Source organism: Aquarana catesbeiana, linkage group LG07 (genome assembly GCF_042186555.1).
Source record: "Aquarana catesbeiana isolate 2022-GZ linkage group LG07, ASM4218655v1, whole genome shotgun sequence".
Classification (NCBI taxonomy): domain Eukaryota; kingdom Metazoa; phylum Chordata; class Amphibia; order Anura; family Ranidae; genus Aquarana; species Aquarana catesbeiana.
The window spans coordinates 102378741-102394406 of NC_133330.1; the positions used below are offsets into that span (position 1 = coordinate 102378741).

At 43.1% G+C, this 15666-nt stretch overlaps 1 protein-coding gene across 2 annotated transcripts in view; it reads left to right on the top strand.

Annotated features, from left to right (window-relative positions):
* TAB1 (TGF-beta activated kinase 1 (MAP3K7) binding protein 1) overlaps positions 1-15666 on the top strand; it is a 228151-nt gene that overhangs the window by 26994 nt on the left and 185491 nt on the right. For both annotated transcript variants that reach the window (XM_073592549.1, XM_073592550.1), the window contains exons 4-5: positions 3045-3131; positions 9244-9382. In XM_073592549.1, coding sequence (XP_073448650.1) covers positions 3045-3131; positions 9244-9382 — 226 coding nt within the window. The remainder of the gene's footprint in view (positions 1-3044; positions 3132-9243; positions 9383-15666) is intronic.

Below are 15666 nucleotides of genomic sequence, written 5' to 3' on the forward strand. Positions count from 1 at the left end.
TCCTTGAAGAGATGAGTTTTCAGGGACTGCCTGAGGGCAGCTAGAGTGGCCGAACAGGTTGAGGTAGAAAGTTCCAGAGGATGAGAGAGGCTCTGGAGAAATCCTGGAGATGAGCATGGGAGGAGGAGACAAGGGAGCTTGAGAGTAGGAGGTCGTGAGAAGAGCATAAAGGACGGTTTGGGTGATATTTGGAGACAAGATTGGTGATGTAGCTCGAGGCAGAGTTGTGAATAGCTTTGTATGTTGTGGTTAGTATTTTGAATTGAATTCGCTGGGCAATCGGGAGCTAGTGTAGGGATTGGCGGGGAGGGGTGGCAGATCCTGAATGGTTGGTAAGGTGGATAAGTGGCAGCAGCATTCATGATAGACTGAAGAGGAGCCTATAGAGAGGTAGGCCAATGAGAAGGGAGTTGCAATAGTCAAGGCGAGAGATAACAAGGGAGTGAATGAGTAGCTTGGTGGTTTCATTTGATAAAAAGGGGCGAATTTTAGAGCTGTTTCGGAGGTGAACTCTACAAGCTTTCAACAGTGATTGGATTTGGGGCTGAAAGGACAGGTCAGAGTCTAGGATTACACCTAGTACCCTGGCGTGAGGGGAGGGACTGATGGTTGCATTATTGATTTTGATGGAAAAGTCATGGTGGAGGGCACGGGCAAATATTACTAGCTCGGTTTTAGAGAGATTTAGTTTAAGGAAGTGGTACGACATCCATGCTGAAATGTCAGTTAGTAATGCTAGAGGAGACTGAAGGAGTGAGGTGAGGAGCAGACAGATAGATTTGGGTGTCATCCGCATATAGATAGTATTGGAAGCGTTTATTAAGTGACCAGGGGAGGAGGTGTAGATAGAGAAGAGAAGGGTTCCAAGAACAGAGCATTGGGAGACTCCCACAGAAAGGGGCAATGGAGAGGAGGAGACAGATTTGTAGTTAACAGTGAAGGAGCGCTGTGATAGGTAGGAGAACCAGGATAGAGCAGAATCTTGAAGGCCTAGGGAACAGAGTTTATTGAGAAGGAGCAGGTGGTCAACCGTATCAAAGGCCGCAGTGAGGTCAAGCAGTAGGAGTATGGAGTAGTGACCATTGGTTTTTGCAGTTAATGAATATTTAGTGAGTTTTAGTAAGGCAGTTTCTGTGGAGTGCTGTGAGTGAAAGCCAGACTGTAAGGGCTCAAGAAGGTTATTTTCACTTGGGTAGGAGCTAAGATGATTGTAGACTAATTGTTCTAGAAGTTTAGATGTGAACGGGAGAAATGAGATGGGTCTTAAATTGTTCAGGTTGGTGGGGTCCAGTGAGGGCTTTTTAAGTATGGGAGTGATCTGCACATGTTTTAGAGGGGAGGGGAAGGTGCCACTAGAGAGGGAAAGATTGAAGATGTGAGTGAGGGAACATAGGATAGAATAAGAGAGTGACTGTAGAAGTTGTGAGGGAACAGGATCCAGGAGACAATAGTGTATAATTTTAATCTTTGTCTCCTGTTACATTTTACAGGAAACGGCAAACAGAATTAGTCAACTGTAAAGTTACCATTCCTAAAGGTGAAAAAATAATCAGCACATAGTAGACATTACAATATAATCTACTTTGGACAGTTAGGGTTGCAAAAAAAAATATAGTAGTAGTAGTAGTAGTTCCATATTGCAGGAAACAACACCGTTCCACAATAATAACAATAGTAAGTCGGGCTCCATTTCGGAAGACCAGTCATAAAAAAAGAAAAAAAAAACTAAGTGTTGAACAGCCACACCATCTCCCAGGAACATGAGTAGAACATAAACAAACCCTGAGATAAGAACATTGAATGGATACATCCTGTCACCACTCAATGTATGGATGCCTCATGGTCTCTAGTCTTGGTAACAAGAAGAGTGATTGTTTCAGCAGAAGTCAAATACAACAGGCTGGACTTGGTCTGTCATCTTAGGAGAGGAAGGAGTACGCCCAGAAGGGATCAAAGTTATTACCACTTTGTGGGATGACTCCTTAGTCTGCCCATGAGCAAATTGCTAAAACCTGGCAGCTAGCTCCCTTTCCCTTCTCTCTATCTGCCTTCCCACCATTCAACATGTTATGTGGGAGCCTCACAAGGGGTACATGTTTCCTCTCAGACCTTTTTTGGCATTTCAGCTTGACATAAAGGGACCGATTGGGAGCAGGGAGAATACAGGTTTACCAGAGCTATTACAGGAGTCTTGGCATACTAAAGAATCAGTACAGCATAGCGGGTCAGGATATGTTGTGGGGAACAAGACCCCACACATCCACTCACATCCCAGCTCAGGACACCTAGCCCTGACATATAATTGAAGTTACATAGTTATTCTGGTTGAAAAAAGACACAAGTCTATCCAGTTCAACCAGTGAAGTACATGATGGATTTGGCAGTCTGGTGTATATGTTATAGGGTTGCAGTATTTGCTTGAGCAGGCAAACGTGTCCTATTTCTGGTTAAATTTGCTATAAATCATAAGTACTTGTAAGGTTCTTAGTGGGTGAAGGAAAAAAAGTGAATTTCTTAAATCTGTAATGTTTTACCCTGCAGTGATTGTTTTAAAGGACTTGGTGACGGTTCACACTTGTACGATGTCAGACATTGCATGTGATTCGCACCGTACTGCTATGCAGATCACATGCGATATCTGTGCGATGCAAATTCAGCCATACAGATTGGCTGAATTCGCATCGCATTTGGACCAAAATTGCCTAGGTCCCTTTCTTTTTGCCCGCACCAGAAACGGATTGCATAGGTGTTCACACCTATGCGATCCTATTCCTGTCCCAATTCACAGTTCGCAGTGCGATATGCGAACAGATCTGGGGGTGTCATTAACTTTCTATTGACACCTGCAGCGGTTCGCATCGGTCAGTGTAAACTGCCTGTGAGTTCTATGCGATGCGGGAACCTGCACTGGAGTTGCGCTGGTTCCCGAATCGCGCTGGTGTGAACCGGTACTTTTTGTTCATTACATCGGCATGCATTTGTGATTTGTATTTTGAGAAAGGCCTTTTATTGATATTGCTGTGTGTCAATACTGTCTCTTCTAGGCATTTGATGTTGTGGAAAGAAGTTTCCTGGAATCCATTGATGATTCCTTAGCAGAGAAAGCAAGCCTCCAGTCACAGCTCCCAGAGGTAATAAAATGTATTAAAAGATAAGTTTGATTTGTAAAAAGGATTCTGAAGAGTAGTAGCATTCTCTCTGTATTAATCAGTCAGATTCCAACTATCACTTAGTGCGAGACAAGCTGGGTAATCGGTTCTCAAAACTTGGCAGATGTTCCTGCTTGGATGGTAAAAGGAGAACTGACCATTGTCTTGGCATCTCCTCTTTTCTGTCAGATCAAAGGGGTGTTGACAGCGACCAGGGACCAATCGTCTGGTCATCTTGTTTAGGGGTTGGTTGCTGGGAAGGTGTCTACACTCATGATCATGTCCCAGGTACACTTTGTGATACATATTCATATCTCTCCATCTCTACTGTTTACAGACTGTGAATATCCATACCGTACTATTGTTCAGTGTGACATTTGCTTCAAAACGAATACACACGTCAAGTCTCCAAGGCCTAGTTTACCTTGGAGGAATAAGGGGTACCAGTGGTTCCCATATGACCTGACAAAGGGTTGTCTGGACTTGAAACGTTACAAATTATCTGAGGAAACTAAATATGTCCATAATATGGCTGTGCTATTATTAGAGGTCGGCTGATATTTGGCTCTTTTGATTGTGCTGATAAAAAAAGCCACTTATCCCTTCAGGGGGACTTGCAAATGACTTCTGTAATAGTCAATGCAAGTTGTCTGAAGTTTTCTTCTCTCCTCCTCTGGGCAGCCTGCCAAGTCTGATAAGAAGATACATTTGTATCTCTTTCAGGCTCTTTTATCAATAGACTGAACTCCTGGAGAAGTTCTCAGTTTAACCATTTAAAGACTAAATCTTTTCTGACACTTGTTGCTTACAAGTAAAAATCCTGTATTTTCTGCTATAAAATCACTTAGAACCCCCAAACATTATATATATTTTTTCTAGCAGAGACCCTAGGGAATAAAATAGCGGTTGTTGCAATATTTTATGTCACACGGTATTTGCGCAGCGGTCTTTCAAACGCAATTTAAAAAAAAAAAAATACACTAATGAAATAAAAAAAAAAGCAGTAAAGTTAGCCCATTTTTTTTCGTCCAAAAGTTTTGATTACCTGTTTTTGTGTATTAAATATTTAAGATATAGTTATTTTTTTTAATCTAAATTATACATACAAGTGAAATGATTGGAGGTTTGTTTTGTTTAATAAATGTTTAAATATAAAAAATTTTCTGTATCACTTATTACTTAAGGCTGCTTTCACACTGGAGCGGGCAGGCGTTGACGGTAAAACGCTGTTAGTTTTAGCGGCGCTTTACCGTCATTTTAGCGGCGCTATTCGGCTGCTAGCGGGGCGCTTATAACCCAGCTAGCGGCCGAGGAAGGGGTTAAATGCGCCCATGAAGCGCTGCTGCCAAAACGCTTTGCAGGCGCTTCAGCAGCGGTGCGCATTCATTTCAATGGGCAGGAGTGGTGGAGGAGCGGTATACACCGCTCCAAAGATGCTGCTTGCAGGACTTTTTTTTTAACATCCTGCCAGCGCATCGCCTCAGTGTGAAAGGGGTCTAACTGTTAGATTTTATGAGGTGAGGGGAAAAAAAAAAAAAAGAAATCGGCCTAATATATCGGCCCCAAAAAATCGGCATCATATATCGGCCATCGGCCACCGCGATTTCTAAATATCGGCTTTGGCATCGGCCAGAGAAAAACCCATATCGGTCGACCTCTAGCTATTATTACTTTGGTAGTTATGAAACATGCTGAAATTTCATACTTATTTCACTGTTTAAGCTTTATGTGCACTAAGGTATTTACGACCGGTATCTGCTGGTTCTCTGAATTGACAGGGTGACAGTTTTAAGATAGGCCTGGACATCCTGTGAGGCTGACATTAGCTGTTTTTACAGACCTAGTGTGGTTCTGCTTTCTCTATGTTGAGACAACAGCTCTTTTGAAGTATAAACCTATGAATTCCTGGAAAAAAGGGAGGAGGGAGGGAGTTCAGATTTTTACTGCAATGTTAAACTGTTAACCAAGCTGTCATGGCTGCCCTAAGGTTCTCAAACAACATGGCCACTAGCTACAGCTTTTTGTGTGTCCAGTACGTGATCTCGTTACAAGCACCTCCTCCCGCAGCCCCCCCCCCCCCCCAATACTTACCTAAGCTTGATCCTGATTCAGCGATGTGCGCGAGAACCGAGGCTCTCCCGGGTCTCTCGCTCCTCATTGGCTGAGATGCAATCACAGCCAGTGAGGAGGGGGGAAGGGGGTGGAGCTGGGCCATGCTCTCTGTGCCTCATGGTCATAGAGAGCAGGGATCAGGGGCGAGCACGCATGACTGCCCCATAGCAAGTGGCTTGCTATGAGGCACTTGGTAGCGGCCCAGAGTGCTGGCGGGGACCCAAGAAGAGGAGGATCAGTGCTGCTCTGTGCAAGATCAAGTATGCAGTGTTTGCTATTTAAAAAAAAAAAATTGCCTTTACAAACTTTTTAAATCCACTTCTCCTTTAAAGGAAATCTGTACAAAGGATATACTGTATGTAGTTTCCTACTGCAGACCTCCCTTTCCTGGCTATCATGCTAATCCAACGGCTTTGATATTTTTTTTTAAATCACTTACTTGAAACATTTATGCAGGACCCTAAATCTTCGTGCGTGCTGGGTTGAATGTGAAAAAAAACTGACAGCTCAGGTCAAAGCCGCTCTACTAACAATCTGATGTAGCTGAGCTACTGTGTTCTGACAGGAAGAGGCCCCGTCAAAACACTCCGCTCAGCGCTCTCAGCCATTGGCTGATTGGGAGCTGGTCACCTGCTGGTTTTCCAGCATGCTCGTCCGACAGAAGCTGAACGACTGGCTTCTGTTGGACCGGCAGCCATACACACGGGCCGAATGTCAGACGGTTTTCAACAAACCGGCCAATGTCATCTGGCATTTGGCCTGTGTGTACTAGGCTTAACTTTGATTAGCGCATGCTTGTTCTGGGTCAGTGTCTAAGGCCTCATGTACACTGCTGCTGGTAAACAGGCGTTAGGAGGCAGTTGGATGCTTTTTTCAGCTGCCCCTGAACTCATCCAATGTTATCTTATGTGTACATGTACACAGGTTCATTTAATGCCGTTTTTAGGCAGTTGAGTTTAGAGGGCTTTTTTGAAAAGCAAAAAAATGAGTTCAGACCCTGAGTTTAGAGGCATTTCAAGTGCCAAACGCTTCTAAACGCGGTAACTCGCATTTAGCCGTGTTTCGTTTACAGGCGTTTTTCATTCTTGGCTATTTAAAGAAAAAAAAAAGTTTATTTTTTTTTCAAACGCTTCTAAACGTGGCATGTAAACACGGCAAAACGAACGTTTTAAATGTGGGTTACTATCTGTCAAGTTAAATCGTTCAGGAGAGGTTGTTAAAACGTCCTGTGTACATTAAGCCTAAAAGTATCCTAGCAATTAGTATTTTAAGAAAGAGGTCATCGGTGCTAGCCTTCATATTACCCATTTACTATGTTGTACAGACAGGTGGGATATTATCAACACAAAAGAGAAAAAGTCTTGCGAGCCACAATAACCCTATGCCCTACTGCAGAAATAAATCAAATATAAAAAATACCCAGCTGCAAACGCAGGTCACGTATTCATAGCCGTGCGTTAAGTGTAAATAAAAGGAATGCGCTGCGCTCAGGTATGAATCTATATATGCATTCACCTTATCAGCATAAAGGTGCCCAATGCCTGTACTTCAAATCCCAAACCAATCCGTATAACCAGAAAATAGTGCTACTATATACCACATCCAAGAGCACACTGTGCCGAATATTAAATAATCCTGTATAATTAAATACACTGTGTTACTGGATATCACACTTCAAATGTATTGTGCTTAGTGGTAAGTGATCTTATTCATACACAAAAAATAAATAAATTGTTCACATACAAAAAATAAATAAATTGTTCACATATTAATCAATAAAATAAGAAACTAATAAATGTGCCTGAAAATTGTATCAAAGTGCCATGCATGTATTCAATCCAAAGTGCAGTGTGCAAATAAAACCTTCTTATAAACAATAATGGTAAGTGAAAAAAACATGCACTATAAATATGCACTACAAATATAGTAACTATTACATACAGACTACAATAAATCATACAAGTGATGAGCGGTAAAAAAGCATATATAAATAATATGTAATCCTTAAGGTAATAATAATCCTTTAAACGTGAAAAAAATCTTCCAAAACCGTATCACACAGCGATGTGTAGTGGAGAAAGATTCCAAAGGTGAACTACAGTGCATAGAGGTGCTTCACATGAAAACCAAACCGTAGAACCACAGTGCCCAGATGTGCCTTGGTGACCCCCAAAGTAGTTGCGCTCACCTCAGAGCGTGTGACACAGGGTTTAGCTGTGTCCAAACACGCTTTGGAGCCACCCCTGGGCTCAGTGTTAGGACACCAGATGATCTCCCACCAGGCTCTTTAAGACTCCATAGGCATCAAACTGTGTTTGTGATGCTGGAGGATAGATGCAAGACAGGAGCCACCACAGAGCATACAATAGTGATGAAGATTGTGTTGACACCAAAGCACCTGTTTGGCTTCTCCTCCAGAACAGTTCTGTGTCCCGGTCACAGAATGCTGCTTTTCTTCCTCCGCTTGAAGTCCCTTGGATGTAAAGGAGATCAAGCAGACAAAGTAGCAGTTAAGCAGAGGAAGAAAAGCAGCATTCTGTGACCGGGACACAGAACTGTTCTGGAGGAGAAGCCAAACAGGTGCTTTGGTGTCAACACAATCTTCATCACTATTGTATGCTCTGTGGTGGCTCCTGTCTTGCATCTATCCTCCAGCATCACAAACACAGTTTGATGCCTATGGAGTCTTAAAGAGCCTGGTGGGAGATCATCTGGTGTCCTAACACTGAGCCCAGGGGTGGCTCCAAAGCGTGTTTGGACACAGCTAAACCCTGTGTCACACGCTCTGAGGTGACCGCAACTACTTTGGGGGTCACCAAGGCACATCTGGGCACTGTGGTTCTACGGTTTGGTTTTCATGTGAAGCACCTTTATGCACTGTAGTTCACCTTTGGAATCTTTCTCCACTACACATCGCTGTGTGATACGGTTCTGGAAGATTTTTTTCACGTTTAAAGGATTATTATTACCTTAAAGGGGTTGTAAAGGTAATTTTTTTTTTCTTTAAAAATAACAAACATGTTATACTTACCTTCACTGTGCAGCTCGTTCTGCACAGAGTGGCCCCGAACCTGCTTTTCTGTGGTCCCTCGGCGGCTGTCTCAGCTCCTCCCCGCAATAACTAACCACCTTAATGCGAGCTCCCTCGCATGGTGGTTAGTTATTGCGGGCGCGCTCCCGTGATACAGCCGGCGGCTATAGCCGCTCGCTGTATCACTCGGCCCCGCCCCCCGGCGCGCCGCGTCATTGGATGTGATTGACAGCAGCGCGAGCCAATGGCTGCGCTGCTTTCAATCCATCCACTATAGCCAATCAGCGACCAGGCTGATCGGCTGAATGGAGGACGGGAACGAGCAGGCGAGTTTTTGAGGTGTCAGGTAAGTAAAACGGGGGGGCTGGGGGCGGCGGTATTATCAAAAGTTTTTTCACCTTAATGCATAGAATGCATTAAGGTGAAAAAATTTATACCTTTTCAACCCCTTTAAGGATTACATATTATTTATATATGCTTTTTTACCGCTCATCACTTGTATGATTTATTGTAGTCTGTATGTAATAGTTACTATATTTGTAGTGCATATTTATAGTGCATGTTTTTTTCACTTACCATTATTGTTTATAAGAAGGTTTTATTTGCACACTGCACTTTGGATTGAATACATGCATGGCACTTTGATACAATTTTCAGGCACATTTATTAGTTTCTTATTTTATTGATTAATATGTGAACAATTTATTTATTTTTTGTATGTGAACAATTTATTTATTTTTTGTGTATGAATAAGATCACTTACCACTAAGCACAATACATTTGAAGTGTGATATCCAGTAACACAGTGTATTTAATTATACAGGATTATTTAATATTCGGCACAGTGTGCTCTTGGATGTGGTATATAGTAGCACTATTTTCTGGTTATACGGATTGGTTTGGGATTTGGGATATTATCAACATTTGTTCATTTTTTTTTCCATGTTTTAGGGTGCAGTGCTTCAACAACTTCCCAGCCAATACCAGAAGATTGTAGAGCGACTAAACACTTTAGAGAAGGAAATCTATGGAGGAGCAATGGTTATTGTGGTGATCATTGTAAACAACAAACTGTACGTCGCTAATGTTGGTAAGTAAAAGACAAATTCTACCAATAAAAATACTTTTAATGTGACTTTTAAAAAAATTTTGGGGCTCGTTTACATTACCATTAACCCTCTGAAGAGCAATCCACAATGGATCGCTCTTCAGAGAGAACTAGATAGACAGTGAGGAGGCGTTAGGTCATGTCCTCACCACCTATTTTAACCATTAAAACTTTGCACAATCATGCCTCAACTGCATGTATTGCGCTTGATTGCAGGGCTGCTCCATTCAGTTGCATGGATCACGTTAAAGAGGAACTGCAGTCTGCTCACATAATTTGTAATAAAACATCTTTGCTATTCTGAAGCTTCCCTCCAACCACTTTGCATATTATTTTATATATACTGATTTTGTTTTTGCCAAATGTGCTGCAGAAATCTCCCTCCACTGAGTCTGGCTGCAACCATTTTAACTGTGGGCAGCTGAAGCTGCTGCCTGTTCACTTCCTGGATACACAGATACACAAAGGCACACCTCCAGCTCTGCAGCTTTCATTGGCCCTCTTATGACTCATCCACTCCCCCTCTCTTCCTGGTAAACTTTCAGGAGAGTGAGAGAGAGATCTGTGCATGATATCATAAGCCTAGGCCAGTGATGGCGAACCTTGGTGCTCAGCTACAGTGCAGAGTGCATATGCATCATGGGAAATGTAGTTCTAAAACATCTGGGGTGCTAAGGTTCGCCATCACTGGCCTAGGCTAATGAGCAGACAAGAAACAGGACGTGGGCTATATAAGGTATTTACTGGCAGAAAAAAAAATTACTATCCAAAGTTAAAACAACAAGGGCAGAAGATTTAATAGATGGAAAGTTGAAAAAAATGACTGAAGGTTATTTTATTGCCCACAGAATATGACAGGAAGTATTTGTTTTTCCCACAATCAGAGCCTTGACGTGTATACACCGCCTTTTCAGCCTAAGAAGAAGCATTTGGAGGTGGTGGTAAAAATGTGGCTTAGGTTTGTGTTTTTATCATACCCCAACCAAAAGTGTATATGAGGCCTTCGTGTTATGCTTTTACATTTGAAGAACCTGTGAACCTAAAGGCCAGCTCCAGTCCTTTTTTTTTTTTTGTATAAAACAGGGAAAGCATTGAATCTCTGTCGGGTCTTCATTGCTGTCTGTGTCCCATTTCTCCTCACTTCCTATCAGAACAGAACGTGATAAGAAACCTCTATAACTAGGACAAAAATGCAAATGCTTTTTAGTAGAACGAGAAAGGAACAAATCTGACAATGGGTTTTTTTTTTTTTTTTTTTTTTTTTTATCTCTGTTCTGTATTTTTCTGGGGTCACAAACAAAAAAAAACCTGACAGATATTTTAAATCTTCCATACTGTATGCAAAAAAATTTAAAAAATAAAACAAACTTGGCCGTTGATTGTCTTTTAGGACTTTTAGCTAATTTGTTTTGCTGGTGAAATAACTATCCCTTTTGACTGTGCATGTAACAAGTGCAAAATCTAGCCAATCAGCTTCTAACTTCAGCTTGTTCGATTAAAAAGTTTTTTACTCAGTTATTTCATATTCCTATGTGCCTGCTGTTCCATGTACTTGTATGGGAAACTATCCTGTTCTCTTTGTATTGCTTCCTTTGTGTGAATTCCCTGGTGTTCCTGCCAGTCCCCCTGCTTTCCTATTAAAAATCTGACCACACTAGGCAGGAGAGAACACCAAGGTCAGTTCTCTAGTTATGCTGGGAACTCGGTGTACTCTCCTCCAATGATCAGACTTGTCCCGACACGCTCCTCCTGCACTGCCTGTCACTGGGAATCTCAGTCTGCTGCTGCTTTTCCTCCCCTCAGCTCTTATGCAACTGATAACCGAGGGAATGTGATCACTTATTTTTTAAAAAAAGGTAAAAATGTATTTATATATTTTTTTTATATTTATACAAAAATATTTTGCCTTTCATTTCCGTTTTAAACTGAATAGGTTGTTTTGCAAGGTGATTGTTTACAATCACTTTAACCACTTAGCGCAAATCAACATCAAGTAATTGCCAGACCATTGTTCCTAATTTTTACTGACAGTCTACTGACTGGAATGGTACCAGCCTATTGGAGAAAAGCCAATGTAGCACCAATATTTAAAAAGGGCCCAAAATACATCCCTGGGAATTACCAGTTAGCCTAACATCAATAGTATGTAAACTCTTGGAGGGGATGATAAGGGACTATATACAAGATTTTAGAAATGAAAACAGTATCATTAGCAGTAATCAGCATGGATTCATGAAGAATCATTCTTGCCAAACCAACCTACTAACCTTCTATGAGGAGGTGAGTTGCCATCTAGATAAAGGAAGGCCCGTAGACGTGGTGTATCTGAATTTTGCAAAAGCATTTGACACAGTTCCCCATAAACGCTTACTGTACAAAATAAGGTCCGTTGGCATGGACCATAGGGTGAGTACATGGATTGAAAACTGGCTACAAGGGCGAGTTCAGAGGGTGGTGATAAATGGGGAGTACTCAGAATGGTCCGAGGTGGGTAGTGGGGTCCCCCAGGGTTCTGTGCTGGGACCAATCCTATTTAATTTGTTCATAAACGACCTGGAGGATGGGGTAAACAGTTCAATCTCTGTATTTGCGGACGATACTAAGCTAAGCAGGGCAATAACTTGGATGTGGAAACCTTGCAAAAAGATCTGAACAAATTAATGGGGTGGGCAACTACATGGCAAATGAGATTCAATGTAGAAAAATGTAAAAGAATGCCTTTGGGTGGCAAAAATATGAATGTTTCTCATATGGTTCATGTATATCCATGCATTTTTCATTGATATATATTGTGATATTCTTGGTAGGTTTTCTTGTTTTCCTGATACCAGTTTTGTTTGCTATACGTTTCTTTTTCTAGTGGCTATTCCTCTCACCAAACAGGCGGTCTGGTAGAAAAATGTTCAATGAGCAAGATGGATACTATTGGTTGATTGCCTGTGCGGTGTGCGGAGTCCCTTGTATATACAGTTTGCTTCTCATTTTAATGTTTGAGCTGTGACCAAGGCGGTTTGCCGAAACACGTTAGCCCCTTGTACGCTTTTAATCTGTACCAATAAATTGTTTTCATAAGGATTTGGAGTGCCGGCTTTTTTTTTTACTGAGCTCTATGAATTCTGTTGGGTCTTTACCCTTGACTCATTCTGGTAGGCCCACAATCCTCAGGTTATTGCAATGTAGGTGGTTTTCAAAGTCCTCGTTGCGTAAGTTGTTGGCTATGGCAAGTTGGGACGTAGAGCCGGAATTCAGTGGGGGCATTTTGTCCACTAAGTCACTGACTCTGGTTTCTACCACAGTAGTACAATCAGATTTTTTGGAGGTCTTGCCTTAATAGGGAAATTTTCACCTTCAGAATGCCAAGCTGGTACTGTACTGTGTGTGCAGAAGCAATGCAGGCATGGACAGCTTTAAAAATTTCACTCCATGTAGTTCTTCTTCTAGGTCATAATCTGTGGCACCACCTGGGGGCCTCCTGTTCTGTGTCAAGGTCCGGATCAGGCAGACACCCTTGTGGTAATGGTAAGGCTAGTGCAGCCTCCAAGCTCCTCTGAGTGTCCTATCTGCCTGAAAGCATATCCCGGGGCTACTCTTTGTCTTGAGGGCGGTTAGTTTTGCCCGCTCTGCTCCTTGGGCTTGTCAGCGGCACCACGCAGTGTCCTTTGCGAGACAGGAGCCTGGGCGCCATGTTTGGGATCTGAGGCGGCTGCCTCTTCTCATTTTTTTCCTCGTCATATCGGGCAAGGGTTGGAACAGGAACTCACCGTCCGGTTCAGCTAGGCACAGGCTGTTAGCTCAACTGGGTGTAAGCTAGGAGAGTGGCCGTTGACAGGATCGGTATTTGGATCTGTTGCAGGAGCTCCGTGCATCGCGTCCACTCGCATGCCTAGCTCGGCCACACCCCCCAAATGTGCCCTTAAATTAATATATAATTATTTTGGAAGGTTTCAAATCATTTCTCAAAAATTAATAGGTTTGGTGACACTAGATTTGTATAACTTACTCTGTAGGTAGTATTATAGTTGAACTATTCCAGTGCTGGAAAGAGAAGACATTCTGTGGTCCTTTGGGGTTAAAATGCCAATTTACTTTACTAGAATATCATAGCATGTACTTTATTGACAGCAGGTGATGTGGTATTTCAGAATGTCACGGTGTTTCTGATGAACAAACATTAATGACCTGCTCTTTAAAAAAACAAGTATTATTCTTTTGTTTCAACATGCTTTAGCGGCTATATTTCTCAAATCGCCTTTCAGTACAACCTTGGAGAGAACGTAGCTCCGTCTTCTTCACAGGAAACACATGCAGCCTTTAAATCCATCCTCTTCCACCATGGCTTCAGTTATTGTGTTTCCTCCGCCGTGGTGGAAGCATGTGCCTGGAACCAGGGAGCTGCGCTCTCTCCAAGGTTGGGGAGTGTTAGGCTTACCTTTTTTGTTTTTTTTCTTCAAGTGACCATCCCAGCACCCCCCAGGGGCGGGATGTATCCCGGAGTCCCCGGTCTCTCTATCTCAGGGGAGTTAGGACCCTCAGGAGGTGGCAGCATCTGTGTGCCTGGATTCCGCTTTTGCATGGCTCCTAGAGCAGGCTCCGGTGGCCGGGCGGGGGGGCGCTGCCGGTCAGCGGTGTGTCCCGCATCTCTGTTCTGGGTCCCGGCCGGCGAGTGCGTGATTTCCGGTGACGCAGCTTCCTGAGGGGGCGTGGTGCTGTTGGTTGCCTGGAACGCAGAGACCAGGGGGCGGGTCCGTAGACCGGCACTTCCACTTCCGGCCCTCGATGACACAGGGACCGGGAAAATTTAAAAAAAACTGTGTTTTTTTTCATCATTGCTGCTGATTTTTCTCTGCAAGATGGATGAGAGCAAAATAGTCACGGCGGATGCAGGCGCCCCTAGCACCGGTCAAGCCCAGGTAAGAGAGGTACAGTGGTGCCTTTTTTCTGATCCCTATGGGCTTTGTTGGTTTGTTTGTTTTCCTCCCTGAGAGGAGCCTGTAGCTGCACGGTCAGAGGTTACTTCACTCGGACCCTGCAGCATAGACTGGGTGCCTCACCGTTAACACTGCTTGGGTTTTTTTCTGTTTTCTCTTTTGGCTTGGTGGTGGTTTTTGCTATACACTAGTGTTTGTTATGTTTAGGGACACTAGGTTTAGTTAAAATTGTTTCTTGTTACAGGAAAAAGCATTGGGAAAAACTAAACATGTAAATTCACCAAGTCAAAGGAAATGTCCTTCTTGCAAGAACCCCCTTAGATTCATGGCAGAAGGCGATGTGCAGATCCTGTATTAAGGACCTGGTGGAGGAAGAAACGTCCCAGCAGTACAAGGACTTATTCTCTTCTGTAAGGGAACTTACGAACTCGCTGAGTTCTGTCAGGTCCATATTGGTACAGAATCCAGCAGCTCAGGTTGAGCCTCAGAATCCACCACCTAGTCCAAGAGCATCCTCATCCAGACCAGTGGAGACTGAGGACTCAGGTGATGAAGGTGGAAGTACTCTTCTCTCACTCAGGGACCCAGATGAGGAGGAAGAGGAAGACGATAGCAGAACCTCTCGGTACAAGCTATCTTTGGAGGAAGTGGATGACCTCTTAAGAAAAATCTACACTACCCTTGAAATTCAGGAAGAAAAGGTACAACTGTCAGTGCACGACAAAATGTACCAGAGTCTGGATGAAACTAAACACAGAGTGTTTCCAGTTCATAGGGTCCTATCAGATTCAGTAAAAAAAGAATGGAAGGAACCCGAGAGAGGCTCTTTTTTCTCCAAGACCCTTAGGAGAAGGTTTCCCTTCGAAGTTAAGGAGTCCGAGGTTTGGAATAAGAAACCACGGGTAGATGCCGCTTTCTCGCAGGTTTCTAGACTCAGACCTTGCGTTTGAGGACATGGGGGTGATGAAGGACCCAATGGATAAGAAGGCAGATTCCCTCCTTAAAAAAGCTTGAGAGTCTACATCAGTCAGTCTCAAACCGCTATGGCTTCCACGGTTGTGGAAAGGAACCTGAAATGCTCAGTGGAAGAGCTGAGAAGCCATGTTGAAGCCGGCACTCCGCATGAAGAGTCTTTTCCCTTAATATTAAAAGCTGTTAAGTATATGGCTGATGCATCTGCTGAATCATTTAAGTTGGCAGCACGGTCATCAGCACTGGTGAACTCAGCCAAACGTGCGGTATGGCTGAAAACCTAGTCTGGTGACACAGCTTCTAAGGTTAAGCTGTGCAGTTTACCTTTTTCAGGGGATCTGCTTTTTGGTCCAGACCTTGAAACAG